This window comes from Dermacentor silvarum, chromosome 6, assembly GCF_013339745.2.
Source record: "Dermacentor silvarum isolate Dsil-2018 chromosome 6, BIME_Dsil_1.4, whole genome shotgun sequence".
NCBI lineage: Eukaryota > Metazoa > Arthropoda > Arachnida > Ixodida > Ixodidae > Dermacentor > Dermacentor silvarum.
The window spans coordinates 178,510,098-178,537,191 of record NC_051159.1 but is presented as its reverse complement, the minus strand read 5'-3'; the positions used below and the strand labels follow the sequence as shown (position 1 = coordinate 178,537,191).

At 43.1% G+C, this 27,094-nt stretch overlaps 2 protein-coding genes across 3 annotated transcripts in view; both read right to left on the bottom strand.

Annotated features, from left to right (window-relative positions):
* LOC119456462 (homeobox protein engrailed-1-B-like) overlaps nt 1–11,191 on the bottom strand; it is an 82,776-nt gene extending 71,585 nt beyond the window's left edge. For both annotated transcript variants that reach the window (XM_037718264.2, XM_037718265.2), the window contains exon 1: nt 10,635–11,191. In XM_037718264.2, coding sequence (XP_037574192.2) covers nt 10,635–11,124 — 490 coding nt within the window. In that variant the 5' untranslated portion in view covers nt 11,125–11,191. The remainder of the gene's footprint in view (nt 1–10,634) is intronic.
* Nucleotides 1–27,094, bottom strand: part of LOC119456469 (ubiquitin-60S ribosomal protein L40) — a 578,246-nt gene that overhangs the window by 393,143 nt on the left and 158,009 nt on the right. The window lies entirely within an intron of this gene.

Sequence of the window (27,094 nt, the reverse complement as noted above, 5' to 3'; positions counted from 1 at the left end):
TTCTTTCTTTCTTTCTTTCTTTCTTTCTTTCTTTCTTTCTTTCTTTCTTTCTTCTTTCTTTCGTGCATCCGCCGGCATCCCGTATAGTATAAGTCAGGCCACGTTTTCGCTTCGCCTCTATTTCGCGCTTGGATGGTTCGACCGCGCAAGCTTGAAGCCAAGAGAAACGCTGCGCATTAGTACGTTGCGCGACCTCGCTTGCATTGTCGTCGGCCACAGCACGGAAAACTGTTGGTATATTGCGCACTATTTTCTTACAGTAGAAATTATATTATAACTATGTTCTTTTTTTCTTTGTGATGCGTATATATCCGAAATAGCTATATAGTTCCGTGTTCCACAAGTAATTTTGAGGGAGCTCGCATCTCAGAATGCAGGTTCTGTGAGTGAAATAAACTAACTGAACATATCTGCATGTCCAGTTAGTGCACTACTTTGTAACATAAGTTTAAAAAGATGACAGCGCCAAAGATGGAAAGAAAAGCGCAAAAAATTGGTCTTCAATCGACACATGTGAAAGCGGTTGGACAGCGAAGCTGTAAATGACAACTAGAACGATTACCCAATGCGACGTAGCTGGAAATTATTCACACGGCGACATTCACTTGTTCTGATTATTAGCCTACGATGTTTCAATGGCCTGCGACCTGGCTTGCGCCGCTACTTCGTACACCTAAAAAGAGTGAGCCATAGCCAAGAGAAATGCACTAGCTTAACCACACTTTCGCCGCGCCTCGTATGCACTCTGCTCTTCATGAGTCCCTATATACGTATAGTCTTCCCATATAGTACAGTCACAGCACAAATCAATTACTATAGGCGGGTTCTTCTTTTACATACGAAAGTGTAGTTATAGGTCACTCCCTGCTTCGTATGCTATAGTTGCCGCTTCCCGGCAACTGCAGCTTATGCAACCGTAATCTTTACCGGGAAACGCTTGCGGCGAGCGCTATGCGCGAAGGCGAGCTTTCTGGGCCTTTCTTCTTTCCCCCGCACGGCCGGCAGCGTCGCTGCATGGCGCGGCGATGATGATGATTACCTATTGCCATCCCCTTCGACAAACAGTCGCCGCCACGAGACGCGGACGTGTGGAGGCGAGCGTCATCTGGTGGTGCTGCAAGGAACACAGCAGCGCACGCCTCCCGCTGGTTGGTTGAGTTTTGGCCCACGGACACTGACAAATGCATTGTGGGGTAGAGGTATGCAGCTTCGCTGTAATAGACTCCCGCTGCTGAGAACCTTGCAGTGTTAAGACAAGCCTCTTCTTTCATCGCTGGCTCGAGCTTTCTTTAACGCAACCAAGCCAACTCCGCATGCGAACTCCGCAAAAGTTTTCTCCGCTATAGCGCGCTTTAGCCTGCAACTGAACAATACTATATACTGAAGTAGGGTAATATGAAGGAATTGAAATTGTCCTTAAAAGAATAGTAAGACAAGCTGCAAAAGAAAGAAAAACACCATAGCAAGTTTAATTGTCCCCTATAGAGGTGCTCACCTGCACCGATATTATCATGTCAACAGTATATAACGCGAGCACGCGCGTCTACACAGTCATGTATCTTACAGGCGTTCTGTGGTCGCCCAGCAGCATTAATTGGATACAAGTGGCAGGCGAGCAAACCGTTGCTAACCAAAGTAGCTGCAGAGAAACAGGCCTTTCGCGGGCCAGGAAGCTCTGTGTAATCGCACTCGCTCCGTTTACAATCAACTGCCCGGCAGCTCTCTGAGTAAAGTAAAAAAAAAAAAGAAAGTATCGGAAATAGAAAACTGATGATTGCATAAGTCAGCGTTGTAACGATCGGCCACGTGCGAACGTATATATATCGGCTCGCCTGCATAACTGGCGCGTTTCGATGCAAGCCCCTTGTTAAAGTGCTTCCTTCTCAGCGTGCGCGCGCACGGAGAATTTAACGTATGCGTCTTCTCCCTTCCCGCGAAGGGGGGAGGGCACATAGAGATAGAAAGAAGAGAAACACGCAACCAGTTTGAGCATGCTGGCGTGGGCAACTGCCTTGCGCAGTCGTATGCAGTTGTATCGAGATTCGAAAAACACTTTCGAAAGCGCTTTGCTCGACACTGCCATGGGTGCTTTAGATGTCGATGAAGGTTCTACCGCCGTCACGCTATTCGAAAGTACTAGGTGCGGGTGAGGCTTAAAGATAAAGAGAGCGAAAGACACTGCCGCGTGCTTTCCTCACTATCTTCTATACTGTCCGACTATTTACAGCCGGAAAGAAAGAAACGAATAACCAACTTCGGTGACAGGTACTCCAGCAGTGCATACGCTCACTGAATAAGGAAAGAAACTGGGCAGAAGGGGTATAAGTCTTACTTTGTAAACTGTACAGGTCTACACTATAGATGCACGGCATAGCTGCCAATAGAGGTGATGGAGGGGAGGGGAAGGAGGATTAAAGGAAGATTTTAGGTACACATGCGCGAACTCGTTCCAGCTCTGTGTCGCGTCCGTATATCTAATGCCTCTGTGGGCGATGCATGGTGGTTCGTTAGCCAATAACCAACGGCGACGTTTCACGCCCTTGGAAAAGCTGCGCGTGCAGTGCATGGTGTGCGACGATATACAACTGCACTAATGATAGCCGAGGTGCACACCCACAGCACCCGCGTCTGGTCTTTCGTATATTTTCTTAAAACTGTTTCGCTTAGTTGACTTCAAGAAGGCCAGCAGAATAACTGTTTATTTTTTCCCGGTAGTCGCCTGCAATTACGAATACACCCACGAAAAGAACATAAAAAATAAACTGCAAGGCGGCCTTATACGCTAAGCTGTGAGTCATTAGCCACCTCGATATCCTGCTGGGTCATCCAAATTCAGCCGAAAGAAGTCCGTATGTTGTCCTAAACATATAGAAGGTAACAAGATTGAAAACTTGAGATGCCTGTTTTATATGGCTGCAGTATATCCCTCTTTAAATGCCAAATAAGTTTGCCTTTGTATAAACATTCGATGGGCATCATGTTAACGGACCTTGCTGACCAGAGGCGTTGTACAGAGACCGAAATATCAAGGAAAGCGCATTGCACGTAAAAGGAATCTTATATATATATATATATATATATATATATATATATATATATATATATATATATATATATATATATATGGACATACATAGCACAAGATGGCCGCCATCTCCGCCACTTCTCATGCATCTTGCAATGTGCTATCCTTCAATAAAGTTGCTGTCATATTTTGTTTTAAATTATCACGTTATTTACACTGCTTGCTTATTAACCAGTCCAACCACATATGTTGCTACTGATTTTGTGAATATACCGCAAGAAAGGCACCTGCATGCCTGATAAAGCAGATGATGCAACTTAGCTTACAACTCTGCTGGATAATTGTGGTGATCAGGTGCGCAGTTTCAGTCGTGATAGCGAGTGCATAAATATTTAATCCACGGCGTATGATTAGACATTCAGTGGAAAATTGCAGCTATTAGTTTGGATTTACGATGAATAACTGTTCGCTGCAGCTTTGATAAAAAAAGTACATATAGACAGCAAATTATACCGTAAGCTATCCGTTCTTTTGTGCATTTTGTTGCTAATAAACGAAGCATTGGCGTATTTCTCCAGCATCTAAACAAATAAAACAAAATCAAGAACTCGTATGTCCTGTGCCACCCTGCGTGACATATATGCGAATTAAGTATAAGTCGATCGTGACGTCCATCGTAAGATCTGCGATTATGCACAACAGCCCCCTTCGACATTATATATGTCATATATAATTCACATCCGTGCACACCCATGCTCACGCAGTGAAAATACGGGCATATATTTATTTTATTTGCGGATCTGCAGACTATTTTTCTGGGCCTATGCAAGGTTGGATTACGCAGTTAGTACGTGAACAGTAACACAAAACAAAATTTTAACAAAAATTTGAAACAAATGGGAACACGAAATACTATAAAATGACTATACACAAAGACCTTAAGAAATACACAAGATACACACCTAACTGTTGATTTCGAGTAGTTTCTCTCTCATGCTGGTATTATACTGATTTTGTGATCTCGATGCATGCATGCATACATATAGCGGATATGTCTTCATGTCACGGCCATGTTGTTCCTTCCGCGGTCAGGTTTATGTGCAAATACGGATGCTTCATATACATATACAGGGTGTTTCAGCGAACACTTTCAAAATTTATTTAAGGTTGCCTGTGGCAGATAGCCCAATTCTAGTTAATGAGGTGGTCTACTCGAAGAGTCGGACATTACTTGCACAAAAAAAATGAAATGCATAATCGTATAATTAAAAAAATCACTAATTGAATTCTTAACTAATTACCTGATGGCCCATACTGAAATTTACAAATTGTAGCCGTCGAGTTCGCAAGGCGGATCCACTTAGAATTAATACTCAGGATGACACCAGTTTCGAGACATTGATTCCCGAACTTTCCGGAGAAATGCATTGGCGTTCCAGTTAATTTTGTGCTTCAATGCATAAAACGACGTTTTGTTAATAACCTAACTGGAACGCCGATGCATTTCTCCGCAAAGTTCCGGAATTATTATCTCGAAACTGGTGCCATTCCGAGAATTCGTTCCAAGTGGATCCGCCTTGCGAACTCTACGGCTACAATTTGTAAATTGCAATATGGGCCATCGGGTAATTAGTTAAAAACGTAATTAGTGAATTTCTGTTAATTATTCGATTATGCATTTCAATTTCTTGGGCAAGTTATGTCCGCCTCTTCGAGTAGACCAGCTCATGAACTAGAATTGTGCTATCTGCCACAGGCAACCTTTAAGAATTTTTGAATGTGTTCGCTGAAACACCATGTATATATATAGGGTATCACAGCTAACGTTAGCCAAGCTGTTCATTGAAAAAGTAGAAGAATAAAATAACACGGTGCAAGATACAATTTTAAGACCTATACGGTGTTCGGTCCTCAGGCGTCTAACGACCGAACACCGTATAGGTCTTATTACATTTTGCACCATGTTTCCTAAATTATTATTTTTTTCTTGGTTAAGCTTGGTTAAAGCTAGCTGGGACACGCGGCCTGTATATACATCAAAAAAGTTGCACGGACTCCGCTTGTGTGATGAAGAACTGTGCCATGCGACCGTGCACGGTATTTGTGCTCTTGACTTGTTTCCGTGCTTGCTGTTGATACGTATAAAATTCAAGTTTCAAGTTTCAAGTTTATTTGTTCAAAGTTAATACAAATTGTGTGCAAACACTGTATGACCCCTTAGCCAAATTCCATGAGAGATGCTGGCTGCACAAAATTAATTATTCGCCGGAGCATCTCTTCTTCTTTCAGCTAAATTGGAGTTTTGCATCTGCCAAATTCGGTTGAATATTCTATATAGAGAAATCCGGAACTTATTGTCCATTGCGAAATGGATGCTCATACGTGCAATGCCGATAGAATTTTGATTCATTGCCTGTGTTGTCGGCTTGCGAGAGACAGTGCAACATCGGTGTGCTCACAGAGTTAACCTAGGGGAATAAAGCTTCACCGTCGTTTACCTCCCGGCCCCCCAACTTTCCAGTATTCACGACGAATTTACTGGAGCTATACATACACATATATAGCAAGAAGCACTTTGCACTATATTCTGCTGCGGATTGCCATTCAGCCCTATATTTGTGAACCTTCCTCGTATACCCGCCGATGACGAGGGTAAGTTAGTTGTCCGCATGCCTGTTCGCACGAGCGTCGTTCTTTCTTCCACCAATTACACATGCCTGCGCAAGGCTTGCAGTCGTTTCGACTGGTATATAATTTTTACAAGGCAGGTGTAGAAGAAAAGTGTTTAGGAGATTAATCAGGCATATATAGATACCACCCCTGCTTCAGCTGCATGCAACAGACGCATTGTCCCGCGGCTCTATATATACACATGGATACTTATGCAACACAAATAAGCTCTGCAAACAATGAGTTACCGCGAAGAGCGGTGTTTAATTGGCATGTTGCGATCATTGAGAAGTGATAATCACTGCATTACTTATATATACAGCGATGGATGCGTGCACATTGTCGTGCAAAGATGCCTGGCAGCGCAAATGCACACAATTGTCGTATGCACAACTGCTGTTCGCCAGAAAACGCGTGCTTCGTTTCTCTCTCTGTCTCTCTCTCTATACCCACTTATATAAAGCAAGCAAAAGGGAATATTACAGCCGCCTTAAAAGCTGGCACGCAACGGCTGCGCGAAGCGAGTGTTTGCTGTAGGCGAAGCCACTCAATCGATTCATAACCTGCGCTCGGGCGTGTGTGTGAGTTCACACGGCAGTCATCAAATACGCGCTCGACGCGGGCGTGAGTCTGTTTGCATTTTGCCGTTGCATGGCCGCCTCTCACGTCAACTCTGGCAGGATGGATTTTAGGCCCAGAGAAAAACTCATTTGAGCATGTGCAAATCAGGGGCGGCTATATGCATGAGCACTGAGCGCAGTCCATGGAGTCAACGTGTACACACTCATCGCGGCACCGACTCGTCATGTGCACCGTGCTTGATTATTACACTTATTTGCGCTTCTCTTCACTTTGCGGTTGTCGCGAAGGATAAATGAGTTATGCCGAAGATAACGACCCTCGGCAAAGCTCAACATGTGTATACCGCACTCCATTGCTGTATATATCACGGGAAGCTCGGAGAATTTCTCGGATAATTGCATTCACTGCCACATTGAAGCGAAGCACGAATTGGTGTCCTTCATCGCTGTTCGGCGCATGATTACATTGCACCGCCTGTATATATAATAACATAAACGCGACACGAACGCGTGCACAACATCGGAAGATGATGGCACTTAAAAAAAAGATGTACAGCAAGCACCGAGTAAAATAGAATAAAGAACGCACACACGTGTTGCACATCGCTGTCAGATAAACACATGGTTATGCCCATGGGACCGAAGTCGAGTGATATGCGCATGAATATACAGTTTGTTGTTATTTTTTGTATAATTATTTGTCTCTATAGAGTTTTCTTGCAATTTTAACTTGCAAATGTGTGTCAGCGCCTATAGTACATGCGCGCGCGAACGTGTTCTATTTGTTGATTTGTTGCTATGCATGCCCATATTCTTATTTTCTCCATAAGTACACCGAATGCATGGAGTACGTATAGCTGTAAACATATTGTTATATACTTTGATGGTATGTGTTATTTACTATAATACGCAGCTGATGCGCATTTCAAATGAATATTAAGTGGTTTTAAATATATAATGCAAGACTATCTACATTTTCTTCTTTGTTGTAGACAACACGACTAAATATGCAAATAAATATTCGATTAAAGGTTGTCGAATAATCGCGTCAGAACTTTATATATATATATATATATATATATATATATATATATATATATATATATATATATATATATATATAATATTTGTGTATATACAGTAAGTGTTCGAGTGTCCATACAGTTAACTGGAGCCTTTGCGTGCGCCATAAAATAATTTCAGCTGTCTAGCATGAAAACAGCCACAGCCATGCGAATAAAAACATGACTGTCAGTGAGCTAGAATTTCGTCCTTGTTTCAAGTTTATAGTTTCCGCCTTTCAACGCAAACTCAGACAGGATAATGCAGTTCACGGCAAGATTTTTACACTTCATTGCAACGAAGTACACTATATATGGGATAAAAAATTACGCATTGCTGAATATTTGCGCACAATTCAGTATATACATTGACCCTTCAGATGCTTTTTGTTGTGTATAAAGGATATACATATGTAGCAACCTGCGGCAGTTGACTAAGCATTAAAGTCACTATTAAATTAATTTTGCGTTCAATATCTCGTATTACTTTCTTTCTTTTTTTTTCTTATGATGACGTCGCCAGTGGTGACGTTATGGCAGCGACTTGTTTTATAATAGCCGTGTCCATTGTGGTTTATTTACATTAGTTTTTTTTTTTTTTAAATCACGATCCATGAGAGTCACGATATGGAAATCGACTTAGCACAGTACTCGTGTGTACAGTGTGCATGGACTATATATAATCTGCTGCAACGAAGACGTGTTCTCGCTGTTTAGTGCACATGTAATCTATTGACCCTTTTCGTGGAGCAGTTTGATTTAGAGAAACGAGATGGTGCTCACGGCGGCGCGCCATACCTCTCCTCAGCGACCGCGCACGAATACGAAACCATTACCGCTTCTATATGCTTCTGTGCGATCAGCTGTCGGAAATGCAACGGAGTTTTCGCTAACACACTGTGCTCCAATCATGCTAGATTGAATCGTGTGGATTGAAGACGTGTGCAGTAGTTGGCTGCAAAAATAGTGACTGGCATGTTAAGCAATAAAATGAATCTGTGTGGCCAAGTTCGCGGACCGCTGCTGCAACTGTCCGAACATGTTACCGGCACTTAGTCATGTATGGCTTTCCTCGAGGATGCAGAAATTTATCGCTATAACCTTCAACCTTGTATCGCTATAACCTTCAAAGAAAGGGCTTCTTCCCCAGAACGTCGGCAACAGTGAGTATACCACTCGTTAAACAATGACAAAGGTAGTAGCGCGCTTCCTGTCTTAGTAAGTTTCGCGCACGTTATCTATACACATATGTTCCAAAAGGCAGGGAAACTTACGCCCACTATATCGCCAATGTATCAAGAATAAGTGAGTGGGCGCACACTTGAATATATGCGCACTGTATACGCACAATAAAAGACGGACTACACCGATGGCGCACGAATTAACGGTCGAAGCTGAATGTTTTGTGACGGTCCACAAGAGTAAGCGAATTTCTAGCTGTAATATATATTTGCTACAAGGTATTACAATGTACAAAACAGCTACGTTTCAAGCCTTGTAGTGTACGCGAGTATCGCATGGATCGCGACAGACACGTCGTACATGTGTTCGCGGTTTGTTTCGCAAAGGGCCCACTCTCCTGCAATCCCGGCGGCTGAGGGGGCCCAAACAAACTCGATCTTCTCGGGAGCCCATCCGTGTCGTTTAAGCCATGCGTATACCGTGGCGGCTGTAGAAACTGCCGACGTGTCTCAACGCGATAAGATAAGGCGGTGAGCCCGCTGACAGACTCTGCGAAACGCTGCATGGTGAGAATCGGTCCCGACCAGACTTCTTCCCTGCCGTTGTATACGCTTGGGGGTTGGCTCCGCAGCGCGGTGGTTTTTCTGGCGAAATAGAGGATATTGACTTCTGTCGAGTTGGGCATCGCAGATGAAATGGCCTCATCAGTAGCCATGCGAGGCGCGTGTTTAGCTTTCGAAATTGCGTACGGCGAACGTATATACATATACTGATATCTCCAGAGCTATATATATATATATATATATATATATATATATATATATATATATATATATATATATATATGTGTGTGTGTGTGTGTGTGTGTGTGTGTGTGTGTGTGTGTGTGTGTGTGTGTGTGTGTGTGTGTGTGTGTGTGTGTGTGTGTGTGTGTGTTCTAGCTAAGCGAGTGTACACGCTCGCAAGTACCTGTGCATATATAATCGCTTCGAATCGTTCATTCATATTGACTGCTCACGTCAGGGTGGGGCTTGTTACGACCGAGCTGCTGTGTAAACTGAGAACCCTTTACGTCAACAACGGCCACCTTTGCGGAGTATTTTTATAGGTGCAAAGTTTAGAACTGTAGTGGCTTTAAGATTGCGCATCACAGTCTCAGATATTCTATGACACTTAGTTCCGCTCTTTAGACGTCACCATCAAGAGGCAACTGTCAAGCCTCTGTTATAATATCCGTGGAAGCCGCCGACTACTATATGCGTGCATGCGACGTATACAAAAGAGAGCAAATTTATGCTAATGTACGGCCATCTATTACGGGATACATGCTCAGATTCATTGTATACGCTTGATGTGACAAGGTATCGGACAATCGTTGGTAGGTTGGTTTTTGAATACATAGTACTCAACCGGCTACAAAGTTCGGAGATTACGTTCTGCATGTGCATTCTTCTCATTTCACTGCAGCGCAGACCTGTCAGCACTTTCCCGTACTGTTTTGGTTTCGTTCAAAGTGCACGTGCCCGTGTTCACACCCCACCCAAGCCACACTTCTGTTGAGGAAGCAACTGCGGCGCCTGTGATCACCCTCGCCTCGTCAAGTTTCCATATGTCAAGCAGTAACATTTTTGAACACCGAAAGAGCAGGGGGTCGCCCACGCACGGTGCATGCGGTAGCACCGTCCAGTTAATTGCGTCTCGCGGGCTCTGAAGTATATGCAGACACGATATATCACTGTCTTGTTGTCCCACATGAACATTAAAGTGCATTCCTCCGCTCATCTATATAGCCTGGACAACCGGATGCCTGAATTCCCCCTGCACTATTCGATCTCTCGAACCAAGATATATAGTACACGCTGTAAAAGTACAATCAGGCGAGTTTCACTCCCATGATGGTGCGCAGGCGAAGTGGTTGGTATTCCCTGTGTGCTAAAAGCGGCAAAGAGCGAATTTGAAACTAGCGCTGTTGCTGACAAGCGTGTGTCTCTGACGTCTGTACCAGGCTGTCAAGGTAATGCTCACGATGTGTGCGTCCAGTTGGCGGATTTTCACCGTGGTAAGTAGCGCGGTGACATGCGCTCCCCGTCCCCACAGCGCCGAACATCGGCTCACCTGAGGACGGCCGGTCTGAGTATCGCGTACAGTAGACCCAGGCGGGCCACAGCAGTCCGGGCTGGTTTTGCTGCGGAGGCGTCGTGGGGGGCTCGGCGGCGGTGATGGGCTTGGTGCGCTCCTCCTTGCGAGGCTCCTTGGTGGTGAGAACGGCGGCGACGGTGGGAACACTGCGGCCGCCGCTCGGCCCGAACTCGGACGACAGGATCCGTTCGATGGAGAACTTGAGAGGCGGCGTCGATCCGGCCGCCTGTGCCGGTTGCGCTGCCGGTTGCTGGTGTGGTTGCGGCGCCGATGCCCCGTCCGCAGTCACCTTGTGCCGTCGCTCGGAGGAAGCCGGCGAGCCCGGGCGGCCGGGGCTCGGCGCCCGCTGCTTCTCCAAGTCCAGCGCCATGGGCGCGCGCATCCAGACACGCCGCTGCACGTACAGCAGCCGCGCTCGGCCGCCACTGTGGCCCTCGAGCCGGCCACGCGTGCCGCGACCGCCCATGGGCCACGCCCACTATTCGGAGCCCCGCCCACCAAGCACACGTCGCCTTCTCTCCATCTTCCTTTTTTTTTTTTCTCTAGCCTACCTGTCCGACGGCGCCCTCTCTTCACCTCCCTTTTTCTCTGCGCAAATTGTTTCCGAAGCACGCCGCCGCCGCTGCTCTGCTCTTTTCTCCACGGCCAGCACAGCAGAGATGTCGGTAGTCCCGCCTACCGCAGCGGAGGCTGCGCCCGTTTGAGTGGGAGGCCCCGCCCACTTGCGGGTGGGCTCGGCGGCGAGAGAGGCGCCCTCTCCGCCGCGCCGTGATTCGCGGTCCCCCTCGAGGCGTCCCAGAGCGACTCGCTCCGGTCGCCGGGACGAGGGGCCCTGCCGGAGATAATAATAGAGACCTTGCGGATTGATCACGCCGTTGACACAGGCCGCGCGAATCCCTCCGCTCGACATTCCTTGCTCACTTTGACGCTGCCACGAGGCATCGCGCGAAGGAGCGCCTGCTTTCAAGTGTGCTTTTATTCCCACGGATTTCGGAGCCGCACAAATGTTGCGCCTGAGAGAACGGCAAGACATCGAGCGCCACCGAGAATAAAGAACGCCTGCTTGGTGCGCACTCCCTTCAGTGCGCAACAAGGCTCATTCCGGAGCCGCAGCTCGTACGTCATTTTGAGACCCTCACGGGGCACAGGCAGCGGAGATTCGCAGGTGCCTTCTTTTTGAGCAAGCACGTGACTTCTGCTTCCCCGTCCCTTATTAAGGCGAAAGCCGTATATGTAGTCAGTCGACCTTGAGCGAAAACGCGTCGGCGACAGGAAATGTACAAAAAGGCTACGAACCTTCGACCTTTGGTGGGGGTCGAACAGAGATATACAACGTGATGTTATCGGCGAAGGCTGTCACCTTCACAACACCGCTACCAGGCAGTGGAGACCGCGCACGTAAGGGTCTGTCAGTACCGAGCGCAGAAATGGGTCAAGGCTGAGCACAAGGAGTACCTTTCTGCGGCAGCTGGCTTATCTGGCAGAAAAGATATCCGTGTATATCCCACAAGAAATAATGAACCTTGGAAAGTGCGAACGTACAGAGCAACATACGGCCAACAAACGTTACAAAACAAGTTACCCAGACTACCAAATACATTACACAGAAACAAGCTTACTTTAGAGAGCCTAACTTTCAAAGAATTACGCATTCATTTCAAACCCCCTTAATATCTTTGTTTCTTCCCACTGCAACTGTCTGTAGATGTAGTTTTGTTAAACATTTTTTTTTTTTCGTTGCCGGAATGTAAACTGTCTTTTTTCCCTAAAACTATCCCGACTGAATATGTTCTTTCGCATTGTTAAGAACTTTCTGTAAGCTCACTGCGATTTATGTATTTGGCATCACGTAGCTCTGCATCCGCTATTTTGTAGGGACCTGTACGTCAAGCTATGTGGGCAGCTTTTTCCGCATGGTCTCCAGCATCATGTATGTGCTTTTGACGCGAATTAACTTATTATTATTATTATTATTATTGTTGTTGTTGTTGTTGTTGTTGTTGTTGTTGTTGTTGTTGTTGTTGTTGTTGTTGTTGTTGTTGTTGTTGTTGTTGTTGTTGTTGTTGTTGTTGTTGTTGTTGTTGTTGTTGTTGTTGTTGTTGTTGTTGTTGTTGTTGTCAAGGTGTTTATTGACAGGATTGAGAGAGAGAAAACTTTATTGTGTCCATGATGGGGTCTGGGGGCGGCCGGGGTTGGGAGACTAACCCCCAGGCCTCCCCTTCCTCAGACGGCGGCCAGCCCTTGCTTTCTGGCGGCGTCTTCGGCCATCCGGACGGCCCAGAGCTGCTCTTCTGGGTCCAAGCTGAGCAGCAAAGTCTCCCACTGCTCGGCCGTAGTTATGATGTGTGTAGTGTTAGTGCGATGAGTGTTGGTGGGTGTAGCTTATGCCCAGATGATGTGATCGAGGTCAGCGCGGGCCTCGCAGGCTTTGCAGAGTGGGGAGTATGCATCGGGGTAAATTCGGTGGTAGAGGTCGAACTCGGTGTGGCAGTCAGAACCCATGCGAGCAGTCAGGACAAGCCCCGTGCGTAAAAGCGCTGTTGATGCGCCTGACTGACCGGCACTTCTTCTTCGTCGTATTTCATACGCCGGAGATGCACCTGCAGCTAACCGGCACTTCTTTTTCGTTACATTTGCCCCCATAATATTATAGGTTCTCATCTGAACTTATAACTGCCCTAAAGTATAACGATAGCGCGCACCGTAAGTCCAAAAGTCCTGTGCATGCCTAATGAGTGGAAAGAAGAATTCCGCTTTTTTGGGACTCTCTGCAAACGCCTAAGAGGGATCAAGACTCATATACTGCATTCACGGAAAAGAGCGCCTCCGACCAGCCGGCGGAATTTTGAAAGTATATATATCCGCAAGCGCTCTATTAATCGCGTTTTCGCCTGCTCGACTCTCTCTCTCTCTCTCTCTCTCTCTCTATATATAATATATATATATATATATATATATATATATATAGAGAGAGAGAGAGAGAGAGAGAGAGAGAGAGAGAGAGGATAAGCAGTCACGGATTGTTCTGCTGCCCATTTCTCTTCCTTATTAAATAAACCTTCAGGTTTCAACGCTGGTGTCAATCAGCAGCACACGATGGTTAGTGCTGTGTTTTTTGATGAAAAGCTCATCAGCGAATACCATAAACGCTTGAAGCCTTTCATATATATATCATGCGGCCCTGATGGCATCCCCTCTGCAATTCTAAAAGCGTACGGCAGTATATTTGCCCCAGTATTGACATCTATATTTAATAATATTCTTCTATTAAGCGCCAACGATACGAATTGGCACCGCTGCGCTCCGCGTATCCATTTCTTGGCCAATCCTTCATATAGTGGGTATATATAGGAGTCACATGCATATTTGACAGGAAACAACAACAACACTCCCGACGCCAAATCTTCAGGGTATAAAGTGAGGATACCACCGCCATCATGTCTCAAAAGGACCGCATGCAAGTTTGCAACGTTTACAACTTCTTCGCTGTGCGCCACTGCGAACAATTAACAGTCTTTGCAGTCAAATATTTTAAAACCTTGGCCGCGTATATCGATATTAGAGTTACAGTTTCCCGTGTAAAGATAATTCACGCCTTGCAAAGTATATGACAAATATATAGTCTGCTCGCACGGAATGTGGCGCCGCCATGTATAAATAAGGTCGCATTTATATAAAACCATATTTTTATCCATGTTTTCTGCACAATTTCTCTTCTCACCGCTTACACATTCGATCACAAGGGATGTTGTGCGTATACAGAGAATTCACTTTAGTTTCACACGTTATACAGGAACACCAATGGCATGCAACCATGCAGGGACGAAGTTGGGAAATAATGCATCGCACTGCTTAGTGCTATGTATACATTGTTTTACTTTCCTGGAACATTCGCCTGCATCTCGGCATACAATGCGTCCCTTTGCACACCCTCACCATCGGATGTATACACGACTGGCATATAGGACAGTTGTTAAAGTATAGATTGGGCCTACACCGGACAATGTTGGTCCAATGCGCGGTGTACATTGTATACACGTACACATTTAACGTGCTCAGGAACAACCATAAGGTATGAGTGCTGGCGCACACATACATTAAAAACCAAAAACAAGAACACCGCAGAGGAATACAATCTAAAAAAAAAAATAAAGACAACAATTGTGAAAAGAAGAGAGTACCTACAACAAAGCGCAAGGTAAATACAAAGCAAAAAGGAGGAGAAAGGGCAGTCTAACAATGCGTGAAACTATGACATAAGTCAAAGGTCGGAAAAGAACGATGACAGCGAGTTATGAAAAATATCAAGATCACGAAATAAACGTTATAAAGGCTCTGCATTCTGTGGACGGCTGAGTGTTGGGGATGATAGGCAGTAAACATGGAAAGGTCTATGTTATCTGGTGATCTTGCGCGGAATTCGAAACATGATACAACTGAGGCGTTCAGAGTTGGTGAGGGTATATACCGTGAAGAAGTTTGAAAAGAAGCAGAAGGTCAGAGCTGTTACGTCGGCAGCGAAGTAAGGGCAATGATAATAATTCAACACTGCAATAATAATAATAATAATAATAATAATAATAATAATAATAATAATAATAATAATAATAATAATAATAATAATAATAATAATAATAATAATAATAGCCTCTATTGCGAGTTATTATAGGTATACATGCATTTCTTTGCGAGGTCTGCCGAAGCCTTCCATGGGCTTGTGTGGCAGATACTTGACAGTCGTGGCAAAATCACATTAACAGGTTCTCGAGCATAACTAATGCTCCAAAATATAAACTAAAGCTTTTCACCATTTTCAATAACACGTACAAAACAAATTACCATGAAGCGCACAAAACAGAGTGAAAAAGGTGCTACATGTCTTCGTCAGATAAAACGCGTCACACTGTTATATGAATATACACTGCATTAGCAGATGGTCAAAAGGAAGACCGCGAAATAGATATAGGTATAATGTCTAAACCAGTCATAACGCTCACACAGACACAACTAAAAGTTAGTTTCATGCGAGTAATATGTTTTTTTATATCTCTTTTTTTAAGGCGTTCTTTAAGCCCTATAAACTTTGTTTCCCCAGTATTGAAGCGGGGAGTTCATTAAACAAATACGGAATATAATACTGTCCTTGCCCTTTGCCATAATTAGTTTTTGTTCGAGGAACAACATATCTGGAGGGATTGCGTAGATTCATGTGTTTTATAGCAGCAGGTACGCGAAAATTTTTGTTCCAGAAATATCGCGGCACAACAACAGAAAGAAACACTGAATCAAAGTTCGGCATTTCCCGAGACCTGAAAAGGTTATCCGTATCAATGTTTGTGTTGCAGGCTACATGCACTTTTAGAATATTTTGTAATAACCTGATTACCTTGGCTTTCCAAAAGCTGCTGCAGTTAAAGAAACAGCAGATATCATATCTTATATGCGAATAAGCTAGCGCATGAACGATCATTTTCTTTATTTTAATAGGAGCATAGCTTCGGACGCGGTAAAGTAAGCAAGCAGCTCGTCGAGTAGTAGTAGTAGAAAACTTTATTTTATGTTTTAAGAACGAAGTCCCAGAGGGTGGAGCCCTCAGTCCAGGGCCCCATTTGCTGCTGCTATCCGGCTGGCCCGGTCGATCAGGCATCGCTGGTCGTCGAAGGCTGTGCTGGAAAGAGCGGCTTCCCACTGGGATGGGGAGGGGTTGGGTATTCTAGGTAAGCCGGGTGGTTTGGAGCATTCCCACGTAGAATGGTAGAGGTTTGGGTGACCACCACAGAAAGGACATTTGTCGGGGTACTGGCTAGGGTAAAAAGTGTGGCGGAGAGCAAGGCTGGAGAACGTATTAGTTTGGAGCTGACGCCAAGCGGCTGCATCTGCATGGTTTAGCTTCACGTGTGGTGGGGGGAATGTTCTACGGGATAGTCTGTGGTGTTGTAGTATATGCGTGTATGTAAGCGGTATCGTTTCCACCTTGTCTGGGTTGGACTGGTCTTCCACCGGTGCCTGGAGGGTTAGGCCTCGGGCTGCCGCATGAACGCGGCAGCCCGAGCTCGTCGAAGTTTTGCACAAATTGAAGCCATATGAATGTTCCATGATAAAGCATTGTTAAAGTGCACTTCTAAATATTTAACACTGTCTACATATTCAATGAGTGTACAGTCACAATTGAAACAATCGGAGCCATGCAAAAGGACAGGCAAAGCGGCATCATTAACTTTTAAGGAATTTCTAAAACAGAATAATTGCGTTTTTCGCAAATTAACTCTTATTTGATTACTTCTACACCAGTCTATGACATTTAATGCGTCAAGTTTAAGCAGAGCAACAGCCCTTTCATATTAAACAAGCAACGTGTCATCCGCATATTGAAAAATAGTGCTTGGGCCAATTACCTGTCCCAAGTCGTACACGTATACGTTAAATAAAAGTGCTGACAGCACTGAACTCTGTGGCACTCCTGCTGTGAGGTACCGCAGTGTGCTGTGTACATCATTCAAGAGAGAGAGAGAAAACATTTATTTGGACCATCGAGGTCGTTGATCTTGAGTACGAGTGGGTGGTGTCCTCACTCCAGGACTCCACTGGCCATGGCTGCTCGACGAACTTCCTGGACGAGAGCTTCGAGTCCCGCCAGGCTATCACCGGTCAGCTGTACCTCCCACCGCTCAAATGACGTGCTAGGCGTCTTTAAGTGTTTAGGTTTGCCCCCGCACCCCCACGAGACGTGGAAGAGTGTAGGGCGCGTGTCGCCGCACCAGGGGCAGATGCCGCGATATGTTTGTGGGTATATTTTGCTGTATCTGTCTAGGTTTGGGAATGTGTTTGTTTGGATAAGTCTGAGAGCTACTGCCTCTAAAGGTGCTGAGCTTTTTGTAAGGGAGGAGGATAAATCCTGTGGTTGAGTCGCTGGATCTCGAGTGGGTCGCAGTAATTTGATGGCCATAATTGTAAAGTTTACTGCATATAGAATACGGTGGTTAACTGAGTCATAACTGAATAATAATAATAATAATAATAATAATAATAATAATAATAATAATAATAATAATAATAATAATAATAATAATAATAATAATAATAATAATAATAATAATAATAATAATAATAATAATAATAATAATAATTTCTCTTTAAACTCGTTCACGGTAACCTCACGTGTCCCGAACTTCTCAGCTGTGTCATGTTCCGTATCCCACGCAAGATCACCAGAGAACATAGACCTTTCCATGTTCCTGCCTGTCATCACGAACACTCAACCGTCCACAGAATACAGAATCTTTATAACGCTTACTTTCGTGAACTTGATATCTTTCATAACTCCTTGTCATCGTTCTTTTCCGAGCTTTGCCTTTTGTTATGATTTCATGCATTGTTCAAGTGCCCTTCTCCTCCTTTTTCTTTTGTATTTACTTTGCGCTTTGTTGTCGGTACTCTCTTTTCACAGTTTTTATTTTTATTCATTTATTTTTTAATTATTTCCCCTGAGTGTTTTGCTTTTGGTTTGTAATGTATGTGTGCGCCAGCACTCACACCTTAGGGTTGTTCCTGGGCACGTTAAATAAACATGATTGATTGATTGATTGATTGATTGATTGATTGATTATTATTATTTTTACACAGAACATTTCCAAATGTTCTGTGTTCCAGTATGCTGACGACACTGTGTTACTAGCAAAACATCTATCTTACAAAATGTCAACTGAAATGTTGCAAAATGACGTGTACAATGCGATGCTTTGGTTCAGTAACAATAGAATGGCTGTCAATGCCCAAAAAACGCAACTGGTATGTTTTCGCTCTCCACTCAAGACTACTGTGATTAACTTGCCTCTCTACTTACATAAGTCTAACTGTGTTCCTTGTAAGTGTACTCCTATTCCATACGTAGATTGTGTTAAATATCTTGAAATATTTTTCGATAGCAACTTATCATGGCAACATCACTTATCACTCATTTGTTCAAAACTGAGGTCAGTCGCTTGGCTGATGTTTAATATGAAAAGTATTGCGCCTCTCTCTGTAAAAAAATTTATTGTGCATGCATTGGGTTATAGTGTATTGAGATATGGTATTACGGTCTTCGGATTCTGTTCGGATCGTTGGAGATGCAGGGTAGACAGGATTATAAAAAATATTCTTATAAATGTTGCCTACAATTCCCAAACAGTAACAGCTGCAAACATCTTCCGTGAACTTGGTCTGCCTAATTTTCATTCTTTGCTCGTTGAAACAGTTGTCATAAAACACTTTTGGACTTCCGCTTTCAAACAAAAAAATACCTCCACAAGGGAACTTCGTAAACACGTCCGCTATATGGTTCCTCGTTCATCCACAAAGTATGGTGCGGCCAGACGCTGTGCATATGTGCCGGATATTTTTAACAAGTTACCGAATGAAATTTTTAACGCTACTTCAAAAAGCATGCTGAAAGAACTATTGAAGGAGTCATGGTGAAACTAACTTCCACAACGCTTTGTCATCATAATTTTCACTGCTTCAACTTCTGTTTCACGTAGAATAACCAAATGTTATCTTATTTTTTTCTGGTCATTTTTTTTCTTTGTCTTTCTGTCTCATCAACATCTTTTTATTTACCGTTTGTATTATGTTCATGGCACGGTCCTACAAGCCAATTGAGGCTTAGACCGGCCTGATTGTGTTGCTCTGTATTTTTTTGTGAATAAACATTATTATTATTATTATTTTTATTATTATTATTATTATTATTATTATTATTATTATTATTATTATTATTATTATTATTATTATTATTATTATTATTATTATTATTATTATTATTATTATTATTATTATTATTTCATAATAATATACATGCAAGCTCACTTAGACTAACATGTCGCCCACCGTACGCTCAAAAACAGAAAATGAAGTAAGGTTTGTTGAAACGAATTAATAATTTTAATGCACCATAGGTCGAGCTCCACTCGTTTTTATTTATGTAGCTCAATATAACGTAATACTCGGGCACATTGTGTAAACGATTGTATTCTCGTCAATGACTTTCGCTGCTTGACTGCTGCTTCGATTTCACGCTGCATGCAAGAAGCATACGAGTGCAATAAGGAAATTATAAAGCTTGTGTCAACTGCCTGAATATACAGAACTTGTTCTGGCTCACTTAAAGTGTCTGAGATCTTGCAGTCGCTTCTTGGCGAGAGCTCGCTTTCTTTCCGGCCGTGTTCTGCATAGTGTATTAATATATAGTATATATTAGAGGTACTAAAAGTAAAGCTTTACCACCTTTTCAGTAGCTTTATCTCAGAGTTAACTCCAACCTGTCTATTCAAATGCATGTAAGACGCAGAAACGCTTTTGCTAGACAACCACTGAACCAATTCGAATGAAACTGGGAAAATTAAGACGGAAAGCCGAATCTTGATCTGGGGCCTCGAATGTTTGCAAAGATTGCCGAATATCGCCAACTTAAAAAAAAATAAGGCTGAAGCACGAAATTTACAAACCGGTAACGCTGGATCAAAAATATATATCGCAGTTTTGTGAATTGTACATATTAGAGCATCTGAATTGGGCAACTATGTTATATGAGCTTTCAGTTTACCTGATGAAAGTGTTACAATGGTTACGAGGTTTTTGCAAACCAGAGGTGTATTTCGCAGCATGCAGGCTATGCAACGCCATTAACGCGACTCCTAATTTGTACTCCTTTTGTTTGTATGTATTCTACTGCAGACTGAAAGGTCTGTAGTATGTACTAAACAAATAAATAAAATAATAATCAATTGTATTCATTTTAGATATAGTAATAAATGGAGTTTGCGGAATTGCAATATCGTTTTATATTGATCAGTTACGGAGCTAATTGTACACTTATACTAGAGATTTCTATTTTTATTTTTGCAATTTTCAAGAATTTTCAGAAAAATTTAGGGAATCAGTTAAAATCTGCATCTCACAGTCGGTAGATCTTAATTTTTTTTCTTTTCAATGCGACCAACCTCATCAAATTCCGTGCAGTAAATGTCAAGCAGTACGATTTCTCCCGGTATTAAAAAAGGAGCTCCTAAGGTAGACCTCTTCGGTTGCAGTACGAACGTAGCAATAGGCTGAATATTATGTCGGAATAAAACCAGAGCGAAGCGCATGCGAAAACTGAATTCTAATTTCATTTGTTTGTATTTAGCCATAAATTCTGCACTGAGGATTTTTCTTCCAATTTTTTTTTGAATACCCAGGATGGTGCATTTTATGTGACGCACTTAAATTGATATCATGAAGCTTAACTGCACTGATTTTCTTCCAATAAAATCGGGTACCCTCTCCGGCTCCCTCAGTCGCATTGTATTTCTTCTTCACTGCATAGCGCATTGTACTGCAGCGAAGATGCAGCGCGGAGCAAACGGTAGGCCTTTCACATCCACCACAATTAAATATTGTTTCCTTGTAATCAAGTTTCATACGTATGCGTGCTGGAAATGTTCTGGCTGATTGTCTACGTTATACAAGGATAGAGATGGTTTTAGAAACTCTGCAAAGACAGCGAACATTTTCATAAAGTATATTTAAACAATTTAATCATCTTTATTTAACGTGCCCAGGAACAACCCAAAGGTCTGAGTGCTGGCGCACGCATACATTACAAACCAAAAACAAAACACCCAGGGAAAAATCATTAAAAAATAAATGAATAAAAACAAAAATTGTGAAAAGAAGAGAGCACCTACAACAAAGCGCAAAGTAAATACAAAAGAAAAAGGAGGAGAAGGGCACTTGAACAATGCATGAAATCATAACACACGGCAAAGCTCGGAAAAGAACGATGACAAGGAGTTATGAAAGATCAAGACCACGAAAGTATAAGCGTTATAAAGACTCTGTATCCTGTGGACGGTTGAGTGTTCGTGATGACAGGCAGGAACATGGAAAGGTCTATGTTCTCTGGTGATCTTGCGTGGGATACGAAACATGACACAGCTGAGAAATTCGGGACACGTGAGGTTACCGTGAAGGAGTTTGAAGAGAAACAGAAGGTCAGCGCGATTACGTCGGTCGCGAAGTGAGGGCAATGACAACAATCCAACAGTGCTAGTACAGGGTGCAATGTCAAGGTTTGCAAAGCGGTGATTGTCATGATGCTTAGGAACTTTTTCTGGACACGATCTATAATGTCACTGTTGGATCTAGAAGAGCCATTCCAGACGACCGACGCATATTCGAGTTGAGGAAGACAGATGGTTGTGTATAATTTGCGGAACGGTGTTGGAGACTTGAATTCCCTCGATAGTTTGCATACAGAACCAAGAGAGCGCATACCCCGCAATGCAACACGTTTAGTGGTGAGCCGAAAAGTGTAAGGTTCCATCAAAAAGTACACCAAGATCATTGATCTCGCAGACCTTACACAACGGCACAGAATCTACAGAATAAGAAAAAGAAATACTTGCTGTTTTGCGTGTGAAAGTCGTGACTTTGGTCTTAGCAGCATTCAAGGTAAGGTTATTATCCTTGCACCATTTAGAAAAGGAAAACAGGTCAGACTGCAGGGCGCGACAGTCATCAACAGGGTGAATTTTCTTTAAAATCTTGATGTCATCGGCATATAGAAGGAAAGAAGAGTTCCGAATAACAGACAGAACGTCATTAATAAAAATTTTAAAAAGGAGTGGTCCTAATACTGATCCTTGAGGGACGCCGCTAGTTGCCATGGAAGAAGAAGACGTTTGGCCATTGACGTTAACATAACAGGATCTACCAAGAAGATAACTGCGCAAGAGATTCATAACTGACGAGTCAACATCAAAGTGCGTAAGCTTGATCAGAAGCAGCGAGTGGCTGACTACATCAAAAGCCTTGCTGAGATCACAGTAAATGATGTCAACTTGCCCCCTTTGAAGTACCGGCGTGGAGATCTGTGTCATGAAACTTGCGAGATTTGTGATAGTGGAGCGGCCGGTGAGAAATCCATGCTGATTCGGAATGAGCGAGTTCTTCACAGTAAAAGACAATATGTTGTGAAGAGCAAGCTCAAAAATCTTGGACATAGCACAGAGAAGAGAAATTGGGCGATAATTCAAGACATCTGATTTACATCCAGACTTAAATACAGGAAAAACACGAGCAGTTTTCCACATGTGAGGGAAAGTGGAAGTAGTCAACGAGTTATTAAATATAGATGTCAATACTGAAGCAAATATACTGCCTGTAAGCTTTTAGAATTGCGGAGGGGATGCCGTCAGGGCCGAGGATAGGGAAGGCTTCAAGCGCTTAAGGCATTCGTGGACAAGCTCTTCATCAAACAACACCGCACTAGATGTAGGAACCGTCGTGTGCTGCTGACTGACACCAGCGTTGAAACCTGCATCTTTATATAAGGAAGAGAAATGGGCTGCAAAACAATCCGCGACTGCTTGGACTTCTGCTCCTCTAGAGTCAAGTAAGCGAAAACCCTCTCCATGTTTATTGGAAGCGCTTACGTATATAATTCCAAAACTCTGCCGGCCGGTCGGAAGGCGCTATTTTCCAAGAATGCCATATATGAATCTTGATCCCGCTTATAGAGACGTTTACAGAGAGCCCGAAAAAAGCGGAATTCTTCTCCTGTACTCATTAGGCAACGGAATTCTGGATTTTCGGTGTGCGCGATCTTTATGCTTTAGGGCAATTATGAGTTCAGACGAAAACCAAGTGGGGATATCTAGAGCGTCTAGGCCTGTACTGGGGAATGTATTTGCGCATACTGCTCAAAACAAGCTCTGTAAACTGATCTACTTGATCATTAACATTGCTTTTGTCGGTAACCAGTGACCAGTCGGTGGTGGACAAGGAATTATATAAACCAAGATAATCACCACGCTTGAAAGCAAAGCGTGGGGATTCATTTACGCCCCTGGAGGAGCTCTGCCTCAGTGCTGACACAGAGGCAGATATCTTTAGTGGCGGATGAAACTTATCGGTACGCACAAGGAAAATTTCGGAACGAGAGACATCTAAAACCTGAGCATTCGAGATGCAAAGATCTAAGACGTTGCCACAGGAATTGGCGACTAAGTTATGCTGTTGAAGGGAACAGAAAGACAGAAAGTCCAACAACAGGCTGCATTTCTTCTCTGTGTAATGATTGTAATGAGAATATCTAAGTGTGTTCCAATCAATACCTGGTGTATTAAAATCACCAAGAAGAATTACTTTGTGCTTACTATGGGAGGTTATTACACTTTCAATGGAAGAGATGACCTCATCATACAAAACAGGGGAAATATTCGGCTGTACATAGAACGATCCAATCAACAATTTTTCACATCGGGCTAAGCTGACTTCTAGCCATATCGACTCCCGTACACTTTCTATATCGATGCGCCGTACACATCTCAGTGAATTGTCAACTGCAATTAGCACGCCACCACCTTTTTGTTGAGATCCACTGAAGTCCCGATCACTGCGGAAGACGTTGTAGTGCGGTGGAAAGAAGTCTGAAGACGAAATGTCACCACACAGCCAAGTTTCAGAAATAACAAAAATAGGAAAAGAAGATGAGATCACATTGCCAAAAAATTCACGTGCTTTGGTGCGAAGTCCGCGAGCGTTCTGGTAAAAAATGTCCAAATTACACGCCACTTTGATCCTTGGGGGTTGTTATTTCAGTAGCATGGATCATGTCATCGTGTAGCACACCACGGAACGGCTTGAACAAGCAACCCATTGGCCACATTGACGGGTCGTTCAAGCGCTTAAGTGCTTCTTCGTCAACGGCTACATGAAAAGAAGAATACGATTGATATTTAGTTCTAAGTCGCCGGCAGGAGAGGGGAGAAATATTCAAGGCCTCTAAGTGGTTGGTCAGGTCGGAAGAGGTTGTTTCAGAGCTCAATTTAGAAACAAAAATAGCCTTAGGTCGATGCTGCCGTTGAGCTACAGATAATGTGGAAGTCTTTCGCGCTCCAACCGAGGCAGGACTCTTGTTTTTTTCTGTAGTCTCGGGTGCTTTTTCAGTGGACGACGCGAAATCACGTGGGGAAACAGCATCTCGTCGTTCAGCAGTGCGTCGTAACACAGGTACAATAGCTTCCGTTGAGGCAGGAGTAGAAGTAGTAAGGCTGGATGACTTTCCGGAGTCGGCAGGTGTCTTCACAGGCATGGCAGTTGCACGTTGCGACAGCTCGTCGCGCAGGCAACGACGAGCTGTCGCGACGTGCAACTGTCGCGTCGCGCAGGCAACGAATAATAATAATAATAATAATAATAATAATAATAATAATAATAATAATAATAATAATAATAATAATAATAATAATAATAATAATAATAATAATAATAATAATTGCCTCTATTGCGAGTTATTATAGGTATACATGCATTTCTTGCGAGGTCTGCCGAAGCCTTCCATGGGCTTGTGTGGCAGATACTTGACAGTCGTGGCAAAATCACATTAACAGGTTCTCGAGCATAACTAATGCTCCAAAATATAAACTAAAGCTTTTCACCATTTTAAATAACACGTACAAAACAAATTACCATGAAGCGCACAAAACAGAGTGAAAAAGGTGCTACATGTCTTCGTCAGATAAAACGCGTCACACTGTTACATGAATATACACTGCATTAGCAGATGTTCAGAAGGAAAACCGCGAAATAGATTTAGGTATAATGTCTAAACCTGTCATAACGCTCACACAGACACAACTAAAAGTTAGTTTCATGCGAGTAATATGTTTTTTATATCTCTTTTTTTAAGGTGTTCTTTAAGCCCTATAAACTTTGTTTCCCCAGTATTGAAGCGGGGAGTTCATTAAACAAATACGGAATATAATACTGTCCTTGCCCTTTGCCATAATTAGTTTTTGTTCGAGGAACAACATATCTGGAGGGATTGCGTAGATTCATGTATTTTATAGCAGCAGGTACGCGAAAATTTTTGTTCCAGAGATATCGCGGCACAACAACAGAAAGAAACACTGAAAGTTCGGCATTTCCCGAGACCTGCATGAATAGGTTATCCGTATCAATGTTTGTGTTGCAGGCTACATGCACTTTTTAGAATATTTTGAATAACCTGCTTACCTTGGCTTTCCAAAAGCTGCTGCAATTAAAGAAACAGCAGATATCATATCTTATATGCGAATAATTAAAATTTGCGCATGAACGATTATTTTCTTTATTTTAATAGGAGCATAGCTTCGGACGCGGTAAAGTAAGCACGCAGCTCGTCGAAGTTTTGCACAAATTGAAGCCATATGAATGTTCCATGATAAAGCATTGTTAAAGTGCACTTCTAAATATATAACACTGTCTACATATTCAATCAGTGTACAGTCACAATTGAAACAATCGGAGCCATGCAAAAGGACAGGCAAAGTGGCATCATTAACTTTTAAGGAATTTCTAAAACAGACTAATTGCGTTTTTCGCAAATTAACTCTTATTTTATTACTTCTACACCAGTCTATGACATTTAGTGCGTCAATTTTAAGCAGAGCAACAGCCCTTTCATATTAAACAAGCAACGTGTCATCCGCATAATGAAAAATAGTGCTTGTGCCAATTACCTGTCCCAAGTTGTACACGTATACGTTAAATAAAAGTGCTGACAGCACTGAACCCTGTGGCACTCCTGCTGTGAGGTACCGCAGTGTGCTGTGTACATCATTCAAGAGAGAGAGAGAAAACATTTATTTGGACCATCGAGGTCGTTGATCTTGAGGACGAGTGGGTGGTGTCCTCACTCCAGGACTCCACTGGCCATGGCTGCTCGACGTACTTGCTGGACGAGAGCTTCGTGTCCCGCCAGGCTATCACCGGTCAGCTGTACCTCCCACCGCTCAAATGACGTGCTAGGCGTCTTTAAGTGTTGAGGTTTGCCCCCGCACCCCCACGAGACGTGGAAGAGTGTATAGGGCGTGTGTCGCCGCACCAGGGGCAGATGCCGCGATATGTTTGTGGGTATATTTTGCTGTATCTGTCTAGGTTAGGGAATGTGTTTGTTTGGATAAGTCTGAGAGCTACTGCCTCTAAAGGTGCTGAGCTTTTTGTAAGGGAGGAGGATAAATCCTGTGGTTGAGTCGCTGGATCTCGAGTGGGTCGCAGTAATTTGATGGCCATAATGCAGTTTACTGCATATAGAATACGGTGGTTAACTGAGTCATAACTGAATAATAATAATAATAATAATAATAATAATAATAATAATAATAATAATAATAATAATAATAATAATAATAATAATAATAATAATAATAATAATAATAATAATAATAATAATAATTTCTCTTTAAACTCCTTCACGGTAACCTCACGTGTCTCGAACTTCTCAGCTGTGTCATGTTCCGTATCCCACGCAAGATCACCAGAGAACATAGACCTTTCCATGTTCCTGCCTGTCATCCCGAACACTCAACCGTCCACAGAATACAGAATCTTTATAACGCTTACTTTCGTGAACTTGATATCTTTCGTAACTC